The 19,896-nt window shown below is 38.6% G+C and overlaps 1 protein-coding gene across 2 annotated transcripts in view; it reads left to right on the forward strand.

Moving 5' to 3' along the window:
* Nucleotides 1-18,820, forward strand: part of LIN52 (lin-52 DREAM MuvB core complex component) — an 81,772-nt gene extending 62,952 nt beyond the window's left edge. Inside the window, exon 6 of one of the 2 annotated variants that reach the window (XM_081156424.1) lies at nucleotides 16,858-18,820. In XM_081156424.1, coding sequence (XP_081012550.1) covers nucleotides 16,858-16,913 — 56 coding nt within the window. In that variant the 3' untranslated portion in view covers nucleotides 16,914-18,820. The remainder of the gene's footprint in view (nucleotides 1-16,857) is intronic. The other variant, XM_081156425.1, reaches the window with a different exon arrangement.
* Nucleotides 18,821-19,896: the final 1,076 nt, after the last annotated feature.

Here is a 19,896-nt window from a genome sequence, read left to right on the forward strand (position 1 = left end):
CATTTACAGTTGGTCGTCTGTCTTAGGTCATGAAAACCTGAATGACAGCAATAGGTCATAGCCTCTGTTTTGTTATTGATTTATTTTATTTATTTGTTTCAATCCTCACCCGAGGATATTTTTACCATTGCTTTTCAGAGAGTGTGGGAGGGAGAGAGAGAGAGGAACATCCATGTGAGAGACACATCGATTGGTTGCCTCCCGCACGTGCCCCAACACCCAGGGCCAGGGTTCGAGCCTGCAACCAAGGTACGTGCCCTTAGCTGTAATCGAACCCAGGACCCTTCAGTCTGTGGGCTGGTGCTCTAACCACTGAGCAAACTAGCTAGGGCTTCTGTTTTGTTATTTTTAATCTCAGTCATATATTTTTGTTTGTTTTGTTGTTTTTCTTTTTTTTTTTTTTTTTTTGCTTAGAATGAAACTGAAAGAATCTATATACTTGGGATGCTGAACAGCTTCTGGAATATAGAAATTAATTTCTGTATTAACGTTCACCTCAAAGACACATCATTGATTGTACAAGTGAAGTGAGTGGACCCAGTGACTCAGGCTGAACTTAAGTGTGTTATTTACATTGTTTTCTAGCCTTTGACTCAACTCTGGATTTGGGGGGCTGTTGATTAGAAAATAGGACCCTTTAATCAAATCAGAGTTAAATAAGTAATCAAAATAAGCTTTTTAGCAAATTATGAAAACTAGCTTTTATAGCCTACCTTTAAAAAAAATGAGATTTAGTCAAGTATGTTTAGTCAAGTCAGTACAGGAATGCTGGTTTATTGCAATCAGCATGAATATAGAGAAAAAAACTGGTTAAAGATTTGGTTATTTCATGGAATTAAGTCAGGTTGATCTTACAAACACAAGGATTTTTAACTCATTAAGAGTTAAAAATGCTCTAGCCAGGACTTTATAAATCATTTATTTATTCCAAATAAAAAAATAAAAGCATTTAAATAAAGCTTTTAAAATAAAAGTATGGTAGATGTCTCCAATTTTTTTGTAAATCTTATGAAAACTGCAGTCTTGAGAGGAAAATAGACTTAGTAGCAAGTCACTTGACTTAATTGACTGTCACAGCTTTTTGCCTAACAAAATATGATGAATAGTTATAATTAGCTTAATTTATTTGTGTTTTAATTTCTTAAAAGTGGGGCCGTGTCTTATATAGTACTGCTTTGGTATCCACAAGAAATCCCAAACAGTGCTGGGAATTAAGTGGGTACTTTGGGTTTATTTTAAGGTATACTTCATAATGATCATTTGCATTTTACACCAGTGGCCTAGTAGAAAGCTTTTAAAAAGTAGCTATCATTAGTTTGCCTGAATGTTCCTAGATAGCACATCCCTAAAGGCTTGGTTCAATTATCACCCCTTTTCTAAAGCTTTTCGTACCCATCTAACCCATTTCTGTCCTCATAATGTGTGATAAACTTCTCTTATAGCTTTGGTGATATTGTTTGGTAATTATTTATTTTCCAGTCTGTCTTCTGCTAAGATTCTCAAGATTGAGGGTTGTATTCTAAGCTTAACACTAAGAACAATGCATGACAATAGGGGTACATAAGTTTTGGTAAAAATTCTAATCCTTTGGTTGAATGTTTTCATTTCTCCCTTTGTTACTCATATTTCCCAAAAAATAGTCTCTCCTCTACTTTTAGCTTTATGGTAAGAAATATGCTTTGTGATCATAACTTTAATAAAACAAAACCCTGCCTCTTTTAGTAATGACTTAGAACTACAGAGAACTGGAGATAAAATTAGAGTCTGGATAATATAGGTTAGTGGTTCTCAAACTTTAGCATGCATCATAATCACCTGAAGGGCTTGTTAAAACATGGATTCTTGGGCCCAACCTCTGGAGTTTCTGATTCAGTAGCTCTGGGGTGGGAGCCTGAGAATTTGTATGTCTAACATGTTCCCAAAGTGATGATGATGCTGTTGGTCCAGGAATCACACTTTGAGAACCACTGATGTAGGTTATATTCTAACCCACCCGTAAGACCTCCAGTGTTTTGAAATAGGATCTGTTCCTGATCCCTCTACCAGGCCCTCTCTCTAAGGTCTTGGAGAAAAATAGTACTTCATAATTGCAAAGCTCTCTACAGATATCTACACAGCACAGTTGAGCTGCTGATGAGCAAACTTTAGTGCCCAAAGGAGAGGAGGGGTTTTCTAAGGATGATTGGTTCATCTCTCTTGGTGTCTTATTATCTGCAATTATAAGAGTATGTAATGTGCACACAGCAAGAACTTGTTGACTAGCTGATGAAACTAGGTTAGAGCTCTTACCTTCTGGTTTTTGAGGCCAATAATCTGACATTTATAAAGTGCTTCTTTCACTTGTACTTCTTTTTTTCTTTTTTTTAAAAATGTATCTTTATTGATTTCAGAGAGAGGAAAGGAGAGGGAGAGAGAGAGAGAGATAGAAACATCAATGATGAGAGAGTCATTGATCTAGCCCACAACCCGGGCATGTGCCCTGACCAGGAATCGAACCCTGATCCCCTGGATCCTAGGTCGACGCTCAACCACTGAGCCACGCCTGGCCGGGCTCACTTGTACTTCTATATTGGTTTGAATGCAAATGAAATTAATGAAAAAGGTATTTTAAGATTAATTATTAAGCATTATAGTTAGTGTTTATATAGCATCTAATTAACCATATTTTCCCGTGTTATATTTAGCCATATTGATTACCCATCAGTTGTTTTTAAGATCCTAAATGATGGCTGATACTGTCAACGAACAAATGTTTTTTCATTCAGTACATGTTTATTGTATGTTAACTATGTACAGGTTAAGCTCTGGAGTTTCAGTGATGCAGACTATTATAAACAGTATATATAATTTTCTGGCTGAGGATTTTTTTGTGTTCTAATTATTTCAAATTAATGGTTCTTGAATGTTGTAAATAAGATCATTCAGAAACATCAAAATTGGCTAGTCTGAAGAAACAGAAGGCTAACTAGCTGGTATTTCTAATCACAAGGAATATAACCACTAGCATACGACTTCCCAAGTAGACACATCATAGTCTGCCCGATTGTGATGTGCTTTTAAAAGAAATTCATAATCAAGTGTAGACAGTAATTGTTGTACCTTTGTACTACTACATGATTTTAGAGGAAAAATACTTTTTAAATTAAGGCTTACTGGACAGCTACTATATATTATACACTTTTTCCAAGTTCGCAAAGGAAATTATCTTTAGTCTCTTCCATTTATGAATTATAGTCTGGTCAGGTTGAGAACACGAACCATACATACATGAAACCACAGTGCAAACAATTAAAAATCAAATTATCAGCTAGAACAAGTAATTTGTTTTAAATTGAATAAATCAGCATCTATGAAGGAAAAGAGTGATCAAAGTGAAGTGGGATTAATGAGGTCATCATTTATATACACAGTTGAAAGCGTAAGGGCAAACTAGTTGAAATTTTGCTGGACTAGTGAAAGTTTAGATTAAGCTGTTCCTTTTTATAACTTGTTAGCTGTTGGATTGTCCTAGACCTTAAAGTTAGTCTTGCTACTGACCTCTAAAGCTTTTTGTGAGAAGAGTCAAAAATGAATAGCCAAGGACGCATTCTCTCCACCTCCAAGAAAATTTTGTAGAAGCAAAATGTCGAGCCATGGAGCTTCCCTCATAGTTGTTTTACAGATAAATTTAACACCATGCTCTTAGATTTGTCGGTGTGATTTCTTAAATAATTAAGAGAGAGAAAGGTTGGAAGGCAGCAGCTCCTTATTATTAGGCTTAACTCAAGTTATATTTGGTAGAGTCTTAAAAATATATAACCTGCTTTTGATTGTTTGGTCTTTTGTAATTTGTCCCTCGTCCAAAGAATTTAACGATGGAAATAAACATTCATGACATGAAAAGTCACCCCCTTTCTAAGGCTTTTCCTGTCCATCCATTTCCAAGCCCTCTGCAGAATTAATTATCCATGTCTCTGTTCCCTGGCCTATTCGTCATTGTATTATGTTATGTAGTGATAATGAGAAAAAGCTATATTTCCAAAGAAACGTTTGGTGAGATTTTCTTTTCATTATGGACATTTTTCAAGCAGATACTAACTACAGAGAATGCTATAATGAACCTCACATCCCTGTCCCCAGCTTTAATAATTGTCAACTTTCTGTCATTCTTGTTTTATGCCCATCCCCTTAAATCACACCTTTTATTGTGGTTGTGTTGGTGGCTGGATATTTTAAAGCAAGTCAGTACCATTTCATTCATAAGTACTTCAGTATGTATCTCTAACCAAGGAGGCCCTTTAAAAAAACCACCATATTACACAAACAGAAGAAAATAGTAATTCCTTAATTACAACTAATAGTACATGTTCAGTTTGGCTCAAAATTGTGTTTTTACAATTGATTTGTATGGATCAGAATCCAGACAAAGTCCAGACAGTGCATTTGGTTGATATGAATCTTGCGTCTGCTAATTTTCTCTATAACCACGCTCCCTACTTCCTCCAGGTTTTTTCCCCCTCATACTATTTAATTATTGAAGAAACTGGGTTGTTTGTCCTGTAGTATTTCCCACATTTTAAATCTGGGTGATTTTATCCTGGTGGTAACATTCCACAACTTCCTCTTTCCCCCCAAATTCCTGTAATCTGGCAGAATTAGAGAATAAATTGGGTTTGAATTCAGTCTTTTTGGTAAGAATGTTTCATAAGTGATATTGTGTACTTGCTGTTTTTTCACATCAGGAAGCATATGACTGACCTCTGTTTGTTACAGTTTCAGTGAAGATCAGTGGGTTTAGTTGGTAACATTGATCCTTTTCATAATATAATGATGATAATTATTCTAATAAATCAACTACTTGGTTTCCCTGAAGTACAGTCCAAAGAGGAAAGGCAGGAAAAATGCTAGATTCCTCCCTCTTTCTATTTATCAATTTTCAGAATATGAAATGAGTTGAAGTGACTGAGTGCTTTTAAAAAATATTTTAGATGTTTATATTTGATGCATTTCAATCTACTATAAATTATTATTTGACACCCAAAACTTCTCCATCTTTAGGTAACAGATGCTCCTTCAGGTTGACTCCTGTGTCATTTGATCTGAGCCTAGTACTCTTTGGTAACTTCCTTTCTTTCAGCATGTCAAGATATCCGTGGTTCATTTACTTCTTCAGACTTGTAATCTCACCCATTTCTCCAAGGAACCCTGGTGGCTTTTTGTGGAAATCTAAGAACTAATAGTATTCATTGCTTCTGGACTGTCATTGCTTCTAGGCCTTTTCTTTGGACAGGGTTGGTAAATAAATTTTCTTTTTGTTCAAAGATGTTAAAGAGTTTGTATTTAATCTATTTGACTTTATAGTGATATCTCTTTTCTCTTATGCTGAAAATTTTTGATTCCTAATAACAAAATTTATTTATTTGTTTTTACCCACAATAAAACTAGCATCAAAAGAACTAACTACAAGACTGCTATTTGCTAAACGTCTTTTTAAATTATTTAAACTGTTGTACTGTGTGGTTATGTCAAATTTTATAGATTCAAGTTATTTTCCATTTATTTCCATTTTTAGAGATTGCTTTTTTTCTGTGTAATGATTTTTGGTTTTTAGTATATAAAATTTTTATATGGTCTCCCACAATAAAATGTATAAAATAAGGTACAAGTGTTTAACTCCCATCTCTATTTCTACTCCATCTCTTTTCCCTCCCCTAGGTAACCATTTTTGTTAGTAAAAACTAATACTAAACTTTATTTTCCATTGCTCCATTTGAAAATATAAGTAAATTAAATATACATATGTATTTCCCCCTTGTCCTAATTTCCCACATATGGTATTATATTATGTTATCTTCTGCACCTTGCTTCTTATACTTTTATCTTTTGGAGATCTGTCCATAGAAGTATATAGGTATCTTCATTCTTTTTATAGCTGAACAGTATTCTGTAATAAGGTTATATCCATCCCCTCCCTATTGATGGACATTTGGGTTGTTTCCAGTCTTTACGTATTACAAACAGTGCTGAAATGAATGGGCATGTGAATAGCCAATTTGATATTTTTGCTGGTGTCTCTTTGGAAAGCTCCCTAGAAGTGGAATAGCTGGGTCAATGGGTAAAATACATATGTAATTTTACTAGAACAAAAATTACTTATGCATGGAGGTTAAGAATTGAAAACCAGAGTTCCTCTTTCTTCATATATGAATAAATTATTTCAATAGTTGACCACCTGTTTACTAGGGATACAATAGGAAGTTCTACAGAACTTCATGAAGTGTAAAGGTAAAAATGTAATTTTAGGCATTGGTTGGTGCTATGAAGGAAGTAAGTGGGTTTATGTGAAAGAATAAAGAGGACCCACTTTAGATAGGGTAGTTATGGAAGGCCTCTCTGGAAAGGTGACAGTTGAGCTGAGACATGAAGGATTAAACTGTTTAACACTGTCATTTATTGACTTTCCTACTGTATACGAGGCAGGATAAAGGACTTTCATGCATTACCTTATTTAATCTCACAGGACTCTGCAGAGTCCATTTTATAATTCCCATGTTACAGACGAGAAAACTGATGCTCAGAAAGTAAATTACTTACTCAAGGTCTTGAAGCTTGGAAATGGGGGGCTGCGATTTGAATCAGATCTAGAGCTGCCTAATTCCAAAGCCAGAGAAGATAACTTCTTTGTACTGTATTGCATTGCCTCTCTTAACCAGAAAGAAAGCAGAGAATACTGAATTAATGGAGTAAATGTTTTAGACTCTTGTTTTACCTGGTAGAAACACAGTGTTCTGTTCTTTCTTTTAAAGCACCGATCATATTTATTACTGAATGTGTACAAATTCAGAATACATATGTTTGTTTTATTTGGGCATATTTATTAGGTAAGAAAATAGGGAAATATACCTTCTTGTCTAAGTTAAATAAAACAATTTCAATATCAGTTTTTATTATTTCTATTTAATGATGGTTCTATATTCAAAAATATCCCCCACATATTTCTAGCCTATTAAAATGATGCATCTTTTAAGTACCCTATTTACTCATTTATTTCACAAATATTTGTTAAAAATCTATATGCAGTGTACTTTGCAAGTGTCTGTTTAAATTAACTTTAGTAAATAAAATAACCAAAACATTTTTCAAGGTTCAGTAAATAGCCATACAGTTAATCTTAGGGGGAAATTTATTTTTTGTACCAGCACATACTGAACACTTAAGTGTATTATCTTAATTCTCACAACAATCCAGTCAGGTGGGTACTAATTCCCATTTTACAGATGAAGGAACTGAGGCACAAAGACTACATAATTTACTTGAGATCACCATCTAATAAGTGATAGGTTCAGACCTTAGGTTTAAATCCTATGTGATTATAGATTTCTATCATAAGTATTTAAAAGATCATATAAAACAACAAGAATGTAGGGAAATATTATTATATTTTTCTTGCTGGTGAGTTAATTCCATACTACTGTCCAATGAATCAATCATATGTGAAGATTCATAGACATTTTCTTTGGTGTCTTAAACTAGAACTGGCTGCAGTTAAAACCCAGATTCTAATTTTACAAACAAGGCAGCCTCTAACAATATTAAAATAAAATGATATTCTCTGGCTGAAAGAAAAATTCTTCAGTAACTATGGGAATACTTGTGTATGAAGACAGCATCTTAAATCTCTATGCAAGTCATACACAAAGTGTTATTGCAGTGAAAAAATAGTGGCGTGAATAATACCCGCTCACAGCCCAAGACACTTGATGTATCTTGGGCCTCAGTGTTTGCTGGATTTTGCAATTTCATGAGCAAGATTTGTATTTTTTTAAAGTTCTATATTTCTATGTGCTCCACTTGATGCCAAATCTGTATTCTTAGATTGTAGGGTTCCATTAAAAAAAATAATAATCTCAGTCCCTCCTCCCTCCACTCCCCCCCACACACTCATTTTGTATAATATGGTAATGATATCACCGTAGCAGTAATTACGGGTCATCTTCATTTCTTTCATCTCTGCCTGTTCTGATGGCTTCATTCCTTTGACGGAAAAGATTTGGCTCTGGGTGCTATGATTATTTTGTTAAGCGTTATTCGAATAGACAGGAGTGAGAGAAATTAATCAATCCAAATGCAATTAGCATCATGTTTAACCCAGTGATGGACGTCTCAAGGTGAAACAGCCAGGGGAGTTTCAGACATTATTATTCAATCCAGTGGTTCTTATCTAAATTACAATCAAGAGAGGTTTTTATTGGCTTCTCGGTGTGAAGATGTAACTCTTTGCCTACCCTGGGGGTCAAGAAGACGGCCATCCTCCCCCATAGGCTTTAGCTACTGCCAGCGCCTTGGGGTAGGGATGTGCCAACCAGGAAACTTCTTAATACCCAAGTCATTTGAAATTATCTGTGCTGTGATCTTGGTCTGATTTTTCTGAGAGTGGAATCTAGCCTATGGATAAAATGTTTAATTTGGGGCAAAATGTTTTTTGTAACTTTGACTAGTTGTTCTGTCTTAACCTTACATGATAGATTATTATTGCTGCTCTCACTTTATGGATGAGGAAATTAAGACGGTGAAGCTACTAGCCTTTGGCTATAAGTGTCTCACCACGATGTATTACTAAGTAAAGGCCCCGAAGCATGAATGTTCTACACAAATTTATGAGTATTTAATAAAAGTTCTCACCCCAAGAGTATTAATCCATTGCTTTGATCTCATTGCCTTTCATTCAGTTGAGTTTACCCTTGAAAAGGGAACCAAGTGAAACTATGAGTAGACCTGTGAGGCCCTCTGAAAAGGAAACAATACAAATAAGAAGTTGTTAGCTCTCATTTCTTGAACACAAATCTTTGGGTTTTGTTGTTGTTGTTGTTGTTGTTTTTTAAGTAGAGAGAAGGATGATAAGAAGGACTGAATATTTGAAATCTAGTCTTGTTTTGCTCTTAAAAGAGGGCAGGGCAAGGAGAGTTGATGGAGAAACACAGGCTTCACCTGAATACACCATTTTTCAAATGCCTGACAATTAAGATTCTTCTTCTTCTGCTTTCAATCTTCAAGCATCATGGCTGACACTTCCCATATTTTATGTTCCTGCTTGATGTTTTATATTCTGAGAATAAATCTGTTGGCTAGATATTTCTCTCCTTTTTTTTTTTTTCCCTGTGTGAAAAGCCATTAAAATTATTTTCCATATTGAAACTGTCCAAATTTGTTTACCTGCACTCTGAGTCCTGGCTTCTCTTTTTTATGTTACTTCTTGGATAAAACTTTCTCTAGTAATGGGCCTTACTGTGAATTGAAGAAAAAAATGTTTGATATAAATTTGTCTTTCTCTGAATTTACTGGAGGAAGCACTGTTCTTAGCCACCCCACCCTTTTGGAAGAAAAAGTCCTGTTAGACAAGACACCCAACATAAAGGGAATCCAGAAAGTGTGCCCCAAACAGGCTTTTTTGAGAATTCTGAGGATGAAGATTTTGGTAGTCTGTGATAGTTTGGTCACAGATGTAGCACCTATACTGTTCTTTTCTCAGATATTTTATTCACCTTTTTTAAATGTATGCCTGAAGAACTTTAGGCAAAAGCCTGAAAGCTATTCTGCTTACCACAAAATGCTACCTTTATGTATTTTAAAGAAAAGTGAGATTTTTACCAAAGACTCTCACGTGCGTGTGCTCTCCCACAAGAGTTGATTGAGAATGGTCAGTAGACTTTATGACAATTACACCACCTTCTGAGGGCCACCAAGCTTAATGAGGCTCCAAGAGACCCTTTCCCATCCAGTGACACCGTGCTCAGTTTGCAGCATTTTCTGCTCTTGACAATGGCACCAGCACCAGCTGCTCTCATATTAGAGGCATTAAAAAGTGCTTAGTCCTTGACTTGAATTATCGATCGCTGAGTAGTACGTTTTGTGCAGAGGTCTGAACTGGAGCACGGTGAAGGATCTCAGTCTGGCAGACTGCCCTGAACTGCCCTGCTGTACGCTGGCTCCGTGCCAGAGCAACAGAAAACTTTCCACATTCCTGTGAGAGAGAAATCGGCACTGTAAATCACAGTGGTTTCCTTTTGTTCTCTAATCCACCAAAATACCTATGAAGAGCCAGCCCCATCTCTAAGGCCACTTCTAATTTATTTGAATATTCCCTAATAGCTAGTACATAGCAGGCACCCTGTGTGACTAACCTAACTATTCACCCACCCCCTTCGTGCTTTTTTTCTGCGCAGACACACCAATGACTAGGAGATCTCTCTTGTTATAGTTATTAGAATTCATTCAGTGTTTCAAGGACCAAAAAGTAAAAGAGTCAAAACCATAATTATAACAAATGGCATCATTTCTACAAAATATCTTCTATGAAGCTAATTAAGTAAACTGCCTTTTAGCAGACTGATTTGTACTAAACTGACTAGGATTTTGTGCGTCTCTTTTTGCTAGAAGTAGCTGCTGGTGGAGTTAAGGAAGGTAGCTGCCTCTAACTAATACCCAGCATTATTCCAGCAGGTTTGGTCCTCCAGAGTCTGTGTGTTACAGATGCAAGTCATTCATGTTTCCGATTGCTTTGCACTTGAGCTCTTAAAAAATTAGTGGTTCAGCCTCCTTTGGCCACTCCTGGTGCTGCTGTGTGCGCATTCAGTGAGGACCTGGCACCTCTGGTGAAGCAGCAGCGGAGGAGACTCCAGTGCTGGTTATGGTCCGTGAAAAACCCAGGGACCGAGTTGAGACTAAGAACAAAGGTCATATTAATTTGAAGGCGGTGGGGCAAGAAAGTTCTCTAGTGCTGTTTAAGAGGCATATCCCACTTAGCAAACTAATGAAGCCTATTGTGAATAGCAAAGTTTATCAATGAGGCAGATCAGATTCCAATTTGATAGGCCGCCAACTGAACCAATGAAATACACACACTTGCACAGTTGGAAATGGAGTTTGAAGATACAGCTGGTGTTCCAGCAGCAGACAAGTGTCTACTACAAAGGGAATCTGCTACTTTCCTCCAGACCAAGAAGACATTCTCAGAAAACCACAGACTGGCCAATGTGATTCAGTGGTTGACCATACACCCATGAACCAAGAGGTCACTGAATCAGTGCCCGGTCAGGGCACATGCCTGGGTTGTGCACTTGATCCCCAGTATGGGGCATGCAGGAGGCAGCCAACTGATGTTTCTCTCTCATCGATGTTTCTATCTCATCGATGTTTCTATCTCTCTATCCCTCTCCCTCCTCTCTCTCTAAAATCAATAAAAATATATTTAAAAAACAGAACCCACAATTTGGTTTCACCACATCCTGGTTACTGCAGTATGGATTTCTCTATTTATTGTACCTAAAGTAACTAGTGTGTGTGCCTAAGCATATTACCTTTTTTTTTTTTTTTTAAACTAAATAGCCAGTCATATGTTTTAAGTGACATCAAATGGAGATGGGCTGGGGAAAAACACTGGTTCTGCAAAAGCACCACCTTTCTCTGTTAGTGGCATGCTCATTCGGCCCTTACCTTTCATATTCCAGTAAGTTATTTTGCTCTCACTGTTTAATAAAAAACAACAAAAAGTCCTTGCATACCTTATTCAATTGGAGAATTTTTATTGTTGTGTTTTTTTTTAAGGAGAATTTTTATAAGAATTTATTTGAGCGAAATTGACAACATGCTAGGGAACAAGACCTCAAGTGCTCCTTAATGTTTTTTATTTATCATTGTGAATCCAAGAACAATTTTATAACTTTTTAAAAATTTATCTTTATTGTTGAAAGTATTGCAGATGTCCCCTTTTATCCCACCATTGGCCCCCTCCACTCTACTCCTGCCCCCTCCCCAGGCTGTAACATTTTTGTACATGGTTATTACATGCAGGGCAATATGGCTTTAGGAGGGATAAATTAGTGTAAAAGAAATTAATCCTAGATCGTTTTCCCATCCAGTGTCTTGTTGCTTAAATAAACTCCTTGTTTGAAATGAAAGAGATGATTATACAGTAGCTCGCATTTACTGAATGCCTGTGTGACCTTTATATTAATCCCACCTTGAACAGATGAGGAAACTGAAGCTTAGGAAGATGACTTGGGTGACTTGCCCTCGGTGGTAGTTAAGTGTAGGAGCTGTTAAGTAGCAGGGTCCGTGTAGGAGCTGGGGTTCAAGTCCAAGCCTGTCTAATGCTAAAAGCCCTGCTCTTTCCACAGTTATGCCGTCTCCTTTGTGTCCTGGCCACTCATGTTAGAGTCTCCCAAATACAGCCTGTTGTTGCTCTTCAGGATGTGAGAGAGCCAGTGGATTGTAACCCTGCTCCACCTCGCTAATGTTTTTAATTACATTGAGGCACAGAAATATTTAAAGGAGTTTGCATTGGAATTGAAAACCAAACATTATGAGATTCTTCCATTTCATTAAAAGTTATTTAATCTTTACATTGTCCCCTACATTAAAGTCAAGCAGAATTTTATCAGGCAATTGCCTCGAAGTTATAATCTGGAAAGTCTTTCTGTAATGAAACCCATATGTCATGGGCGAAAGGTGCAAAGCCCTGGCAGAGAGGGCTGGTCTCGTGAGAGATTCTGCACCCAATCTCGTTAGCCAGGGTGCCTCTGGTAATCCCTCATCCCCTCACCGGTGAGAAATCAATCTGTGCCACTGATTCTTTTTCAACCAGCCACCAGAAAATTTACTGCAGAGGAGGCAGTTTGGAGGGATAGTCATTGTGGAAAGGGAGCCAGAGGCAAGGCTAAATGTAGGATGGAGGAATTGGAGAGTCTAAAGAAGACATTATATTAAACCACACAGCACCTTCACAGCAAGCAGGATGCAGTCCTCCCTTCAGCCCTGACCTCTCTGAGTATTCCCAGGTATTTACAGCTGCCGTGAACCTGACAGTCCCAGGGAAACTGCGAAGGGGATAATGGAAACAGCATAAACCTGGAAGTTGATTGTACTGTATCCATTTGCTGCCTTTAAATGTGTACAAGTGGTCCCCTCTCCCACACTCTGCAGCAATTCACATGTTCCCCCTATGGTGACAGTCTCTATTGTGGCTTTCTCAGTTTATGGTCTTGTGCTGCGTAGGAGGGTCCGTAAATCATGACCACATGGAGGTCATGCTTCTCTTCTGCACAGCACACACTGTGGTGGCTGGTGACCAGTGGATCCCTCTTGGCATAGTTATTAGAATGTGGTAGCGTGTTGCCCTCCTGTTGAACCTGTAATCCTAGAGAATTAATCCAGAATTAGAAAACAGTTAAGTAATTTTATTGACTCTAGATAAAACTCTCTCTAGCAGTTGTATTGTCTCTAGGATTGTCTTCTAGCGCATTATAGAAAGAAAGGACCATGAGAGAAGGGAGGAACTAGAAGTGCCAAGCTGAGGAGCATGCACTCTCACCCTGGCCATTAACTGGAGAATGCTACCAAGCTGTAACTATTGGGAAAAAGAAGGGATGGAACTAGCGGGGAAATAGAAATATCTTCCTCTCCTCCGTAAGCAAACTGTTGACATCTCTAAAGGTTTTTCCCCACAGAGATTTGAAATCCTTGGTCAAAATTTTTTAGTAAAGTGCATTTACATATAAAACCCTACTGGAAGGTAGGGGTGTGTGTGTGTGCGTGTGTAGAAGAAGAATACAGAATTGTAGCAGAAGGCTGTCTCCCTACTCCTAATGGGATTTTGTAGCAGCATGTGCGAGTTTGTTTCAGAAGTCAAAAATGAACAGATGTTGGTATAAATTACCTCTGTGTCTGATGTCTTGCAAATTAAAAGCGCGGTTGGCATCACTAAACAATTTCACTAGGTTTAGGGGGGTGCAGTTAGCAGGCGGTGATTACTGTATCAGGTCGGTAAGAATCTTCACACTGCAGCAGAGCAGGAGAGCAAGGATAAAGAAATGAGGAATCAAATAAGGGGTATGTGAATTAATCAGAGATGTTAACATCTCTGATGACAAGTGAACAGGAGGGCACGTGCTCTGGAGCAGCCCCTGACCCACAGCAATTTCTCTGTGCACAAAAAGGGGCTGGTGCTTAGGCTGTGATTTATAGGGTACAGCCCTCTTTTAGGGAGCAGCTATGTCACAAATTCGTATATCTCCTATATAGGACTGGCGAGTAGGAAAACTTTCTCCCCTCCCATGTAGAAGATGATGTCTTTTGAATTACTTCTACTTTTACGGTGGTTTCCTGCAGCTCTGTGTACTTAGATTAGGTTGAAGGGGGAGGAATGATTGAGTGGGAAAAGGGTTGTTAAAAAGGGTTGGTTAAATTCAAGATGCGCTTGCAACTGAGAGACTTTGGAATATCCATTTAATTTTTTCTTTTAAATCCTTTTAATACCTTGAATAGATTGGGTCTTTTTAAATTTTAAGTCTTAAAATCTTGTTCATTCTCCCATTTGGGGGGAAAATAATAAAGAATTGGGGAATCTGAAGGGCAGCAGGCAGAAATAATTAGTGAGATCTGTAGAGTGCTCCTGGGCCTGGAGTTTTGGAACACGACTCTGGTCTACCCAGCAGAGTTTTGTGTTACCCATGTCTGGTTTCCAGAGCACCTGCTTCTATCCAGGTTGCAGGATCATTTGATGCTGTGCTTAGTTCCTTAATAAAGCACTGGAGAGTAGGCAGAAAACCCATCCAGCAGAAATAAGTGATGAGACCCACTTGAGCCAAAAGTGTAAGTCAATATCTATAGGATCGGGCTGAGGGAAGAGATCCCAAGGAATGGAATTTTTAAGATTGCTAGCTAGCCTCCCTTTCACAGTTAATTCATTTGTTCACTCAGGAAATATTTAGTGCAAGAGAAGCAACAGGCTACTTACCCTCCTCTGAGAGATGCTGTATTAATGCTACCACTATACCAAGCATGTTCACTGCTGAAGATCCAAGAGGGCAGGGCTGGTGACATTAATATGCTACTCATTTTACAGAGGAAGAAACAGACTCATACCCAGCACACCAGCAGTTAAATGCTGGAACTGGAACTTAAACTGAGTTCAAATCCTGTGTTCTCTGAAAGAAGTCACACTGCCTCCCATGGGCAAGAGCATTTTTTTTTTTTTTAATTTATCAATTGCAGTTTACATTCAGTATTATTCTGTATTAATTTCAGATGTACAGCAAAGTGGTTAGAAAATCCTGCAGTGGCAGAGTGGTCTCGCACACACGCCCCCTCCCCCGCTGCTTCAAGTACCTGCCTGGCCCACACCTGTTGTTTGAATTCCTCTTGGGTAGATAGCTCTTGTCCTTACCCCTCCCACTCCCCACCCCGATCTCTCCATTAATCTATCATTGTTTCCATCAAGGGAAATTATTTTTCTCGTTAAGCAAGGTAAATTTTAAAAGAGCCCCACAATATAGAGAATGGAGCACCAAGGGCCACTAACAGGTCTTACTGTTTGTCTGTGGAAAGGAAGAAACTAACTTTGTCGCGGCCCTATCTGGTTCTGGTGCTTTTGTACGTCATTCATCCAGCCCACATTTATTCAGCAGATGCTAGGCCTGGCACTGTGCAAGGTACTGGTGATATAAAGAATAATAAAACAGCCTCTGCCCTCTGTTTTTACACTTCAGCAGAGGAAAACAAGTATATAAACAAGTAATTGCAGATCCGATAGGAAATTTGTATATATAGGGTTTGGTATAAATCCACCAAGTTTGATTTGAGACAGGGAGGGGTTGTGGGCACATGAAGCCAGACCCAGCACTGGGACTTCCTTTCCTAGTTAATGGGATTTCCTTTCTCTTTATTGGAGCTCAGGAACTTGTGAAAAATGGGGAATGTATATAGACTGCAGTTACCAAAAGCCTTCTTGTGGTTCCAGAGTTTGTACTGTTTTATTTCATTGTACAAATTAACCAGGAACTGTGAAATTTGGTGGGATGGGGAGAGTGGGAGCCCCTTCTGGCCTCCAGGACAAGCCTTCCTAAACTTTCAGCACTGTTAAATCCATTTAAGAGATCTGAAAAGCTGATCGCGGGGTTGAGGGTGAAGGAGGTTTTAGGCTACGTACCATTTTTGAGGATTCACTCGACAGAGCTAAAAAGGGGGCTTCTGGAGTGACCCTTGTAATTGAGAAATGTTTTACTTTCATTTCGGAGCCTCATATGTAGGAAAGTAGCTGTATAAACCCTCTTGTAACTACAGCATTCAAAGATTGATGGTGCTGAAAGTCAGAGAAAGACACATAAACCTTGCCTGGCTATATTAAATATCTAAGGATTGACAATGCCAAGAGAGGGAAGACCAAAGCTCTATAAACCCTACTTTATCGCTCCATCCACAGATGAACTGCACTGAGGGAATATAAACCCTGTTATATTACAGTATCCAGGGGCTGCCACTGAGGGACGGGGTAAATGGTCTCTAATTTTGATTTGAGATTGTAAATGTCCAGAGACCAACAACCCAGAGAAGACTGTAATCTTGGTTGGATTTTAGCTTCCAAGAGCAAGCCCCGTGAGACAGTGAACATTAGTATTAGGCTACATTCTTGAGAGAGAGAGAGAGAGAGAGAGAGAGAGAGAGAGAGAGAGAGAGAGAGGTTTGGGGGGAATTCCCTGGTGATTTCTTTAAGGGTGAATGATGTCCTCCCCAGCTGACCTGTGCCTTACAGCAATTAACAACTTCCGAACAACTTTGTACAGTTGTTTTTAATTTATCTTTATCGTTGAAAGTATTACAGATGTTCTCCTTTTCCCCCCATTGACCCCCTCCAACTTTGTAAAGTTTTAATTGTCAATAGTGGTTTGTTTTCCCCCCTTTTTTGGAGGTTTGTGGTGATTGAATCTGTTGTGATCCCCTGTATACAATTTAATTAATCTGCATTTTTAAATGAAATCTTCCTGTGATCTTTTTTTCAGATTTTAGGTCTTCATTGATCGTTTATTTGCTTTGTGATTTCAGCCAGAGAAATGACAAGGGGGAAGTTCCTCAACATTCTAGAGAAACCCAAGAAGTAGCCACAGTGTGTGGACAGGATGCCCCGGGGGCTGGAACCAAGCTTCGCTCCCAGTGCAGCTCTGATGATGCTCACCTCACTGCTTCCCGGCGAGAGGCTGGAGGGCGCACCTCCAGGGCTGACCCTCTCCCCTGCTCCTGGCACTCTGCGCCTCTGAGGACATTCGGCAGCAAGAGAAGAATCTGTTCTACCCAAGGATCACTGCAGTTATTCAGTCAGCTTCCAGACTTTGACCATCTCCACCTCAGATGTTGGTAACACCAGAGAGCATATCATTCTTAAAGGTCAAAGTCCTGCTTTCTCATTTCCAGAAGTGATTCAGGAGCCCTGGGATCTGATTCAGTGATGGCAAAGTACGTTGTGACAGTGATTGCATGAGTTGTACTTGATCTCTTAGGAAGTATTTATGATTCGAGGAGCCCAGAGACCAATTAGATTCTGGACTAGACCATGCAGATTGATCTATGTACTCTCCAGTGTATTACTAGATTCCAAGAATCCCCAGCTGGAGAAACCAGAATCTTCTAGAAATGTATGCCTGCTTTTTAAATTCTATACCTCTCATGATAGTCCCATACCCTAATGCCCTCCATTCCCTAACTCCCAGCCCCCACCATCCATTCTGACTCCAGCGAAGGGAATCCCTGTGTATCAAGTCCTTCCTGGAATTAGCTTGTGCAGTAAAAGGCCCCTGCAAGGTTGCTTTGGACCTCAAGACCAATTTAAAGGTGACAGAAAGGACTTTTGAGTTCTAGTTAATCTGTTACAGATTCAAGCGAGACAGTATGGCCTGAAGATAGGAAAAGGGGATTGACTGCAGGAGTTCCCATTTGATTAAAAACTAGAAACTCTGATTGACCTCAAAGGAATGTGCGTGCTGTGGAATGGTGGCAATGTATTTCCCCCCTTGTCCCCTCTCACAGCACATATCAGATATTTCACCCATATGACTGAAACACACATGAAAGAAAAAGAGAATTTCCTGACTTAAATATAACTCTTATGGGGCTATCTGCCAATTATCTGTCTCTGTTGAAACCTGAAAATCTAGCCTGTGGGTAATAGTTATTACACATGTTCTCCATATTTTGTCTTATAAGCTAGCCAAGATACATGGAGTTTCCTAAACTTTGTGAAAAGAACATCTATGGGCAGTAGTCTGATGGTATTTGGACACAAGGAAAATTCTGGTCAAGTTTTTGGCCCTGGTTGTCTGTGCTAGCGTGCAGCACTATTCAATTTAATAACTGGCCCATTAACCGCTTTCTGACATGTGTGCTTGTTTCCCAGCTAGAATTAACGTTGGAGTTTTCTCTCATTTGTGCCATTTGAGCATCCATGCAGTTTTACTTATTGGCAAGAAGGAAAAATTGAACACAAGGCGCAAAGGATGAGTATGAGAAGGAAACCCTTTTGCTTGGGTGCTATACAGAAGGTTAGGCTGCAGAGGCTGTGCTTTTAGGCTAAGCTTATTAATGACATTCCTTTATCTTTAAATGTGGTTAAAGAGTGTGTGTATGCACAAAAAATAGTGCCATAATATCAAACTTTTTTTGCTCTGTTTTTGAGAGTTGATGATGTCAGAAGGGGAAATTGAGAAATATATGGAGTATATTGGGATACCTTCCCCAAACCGGCTCATCTGTAACCTAAAGCTATGTAGCTGGGGTTTAGTCTGCTTTGGACTCTTCCTTTTACTGTCGTCTTAGTCACCAGCACTTAATGTAAGTAGATGTTTTAGAATTGAGATATTTATTGGTTTTATATGTCAGAAATGTTAATGATGTGTTTTTATATTGATAATATAAATGTATGTACAATGTGTGCATGTATGTATTTCAGGGTGTCGGAGGGTTGTACTTTGTATATGAAGTCTTCTGTGTCGTCATAATAAATATGTCACTTTTATAGGAGAGTGAGTTTTTTCTGGAAGAGCCAAGTTGCATATTTAAAGCATAGATCTCATCAGAGAGTGCAACTGTAATGACAAATAATCCACTGTCTTCCTCTTCATGTGACAGTGGGTGATGTAGGGCTTTATGGTCATCTATTACATGGTCTCCCAGCTTCCAGTCTGTCCTACCAGCCATCTAGCTCATTACCACTCAACTCCCTGAAGTAGTATTTTAAAACCTTTAACACTTCCCCATTTCTACTAATAAAGTCTAGATCTCTCATCCTGGCGTCTTAAACTCTCTGCATGTAATCCTAATTGACCCTCCATTTGGGTTTCCTTCCTCTCCAACATAGGAAGTCTCTGTTCCAGTGAATCTGAACAATCCCCAGTTCCTCACTTGAGTGCCTTTGCCCATGCCACTGAGTTCCTAGAAAGTCTCACATCCCTTTTGCACATATCAAACCTATAAACCCCTGATGATCCAGCTGGAAATAACCCTGCGTCCTGCATTCCTACAGCCTTTATGTATACCAGCCTGTGACTTACCACAGTCCGTCTTACACTGAAGTGATCCAAATCCATATCTCACTTTCCCTACTAAATTGTAAGCTCCTCGAGGTTTTGGCTGACTCCTACACATCTGATTCTTCAATATCTTCTTTGAACTGGGGAATTCAAAACCTATCTATGTGTACACTCCCTGTTAAATATGGATTGAAAACAAATATTTCTCTGCCACCTACTAAAATCCTTAGTATGAGCTCCTTTTCAACTCTGTTCAAGAGCTAGAGAAGAGGAAGTATTAATCAGTACTACTACTGTCACCCATTGATAAAACTATCAATGCCCTTTTAGAGAACATACCATTTTAAGGAAAGCAAATCGCTAAGCATCATTAGCTCATCCCTGATTTTCAAGAAAACATCTGGATGGACCATAGGTTTCTGTGATCCAGAAATCATGGCTGACTGACTGACTTACTGAAAAGGGACAGCATGTGAATATTCTTTTCTAAATATTTAGAGGTTATTTTTCCAATAACTAATTATTATTTGCCCACAGGTTTGTTTTCCCTTTCCCTTTTCCA

This window comes from Miniopterus schreibersii, assembly GCF_964146895.1.
Source record: "Miniopterus schreibersii genome assembly, chromosome: 1".
In the NCBI taxonomy this organism is placed as follows: Eukaryota; Metazoa; Chordata; class Mammalia; order Chiroptera; family Miniopteridae; genus Miniopterus; species Miniopterus schreibersii.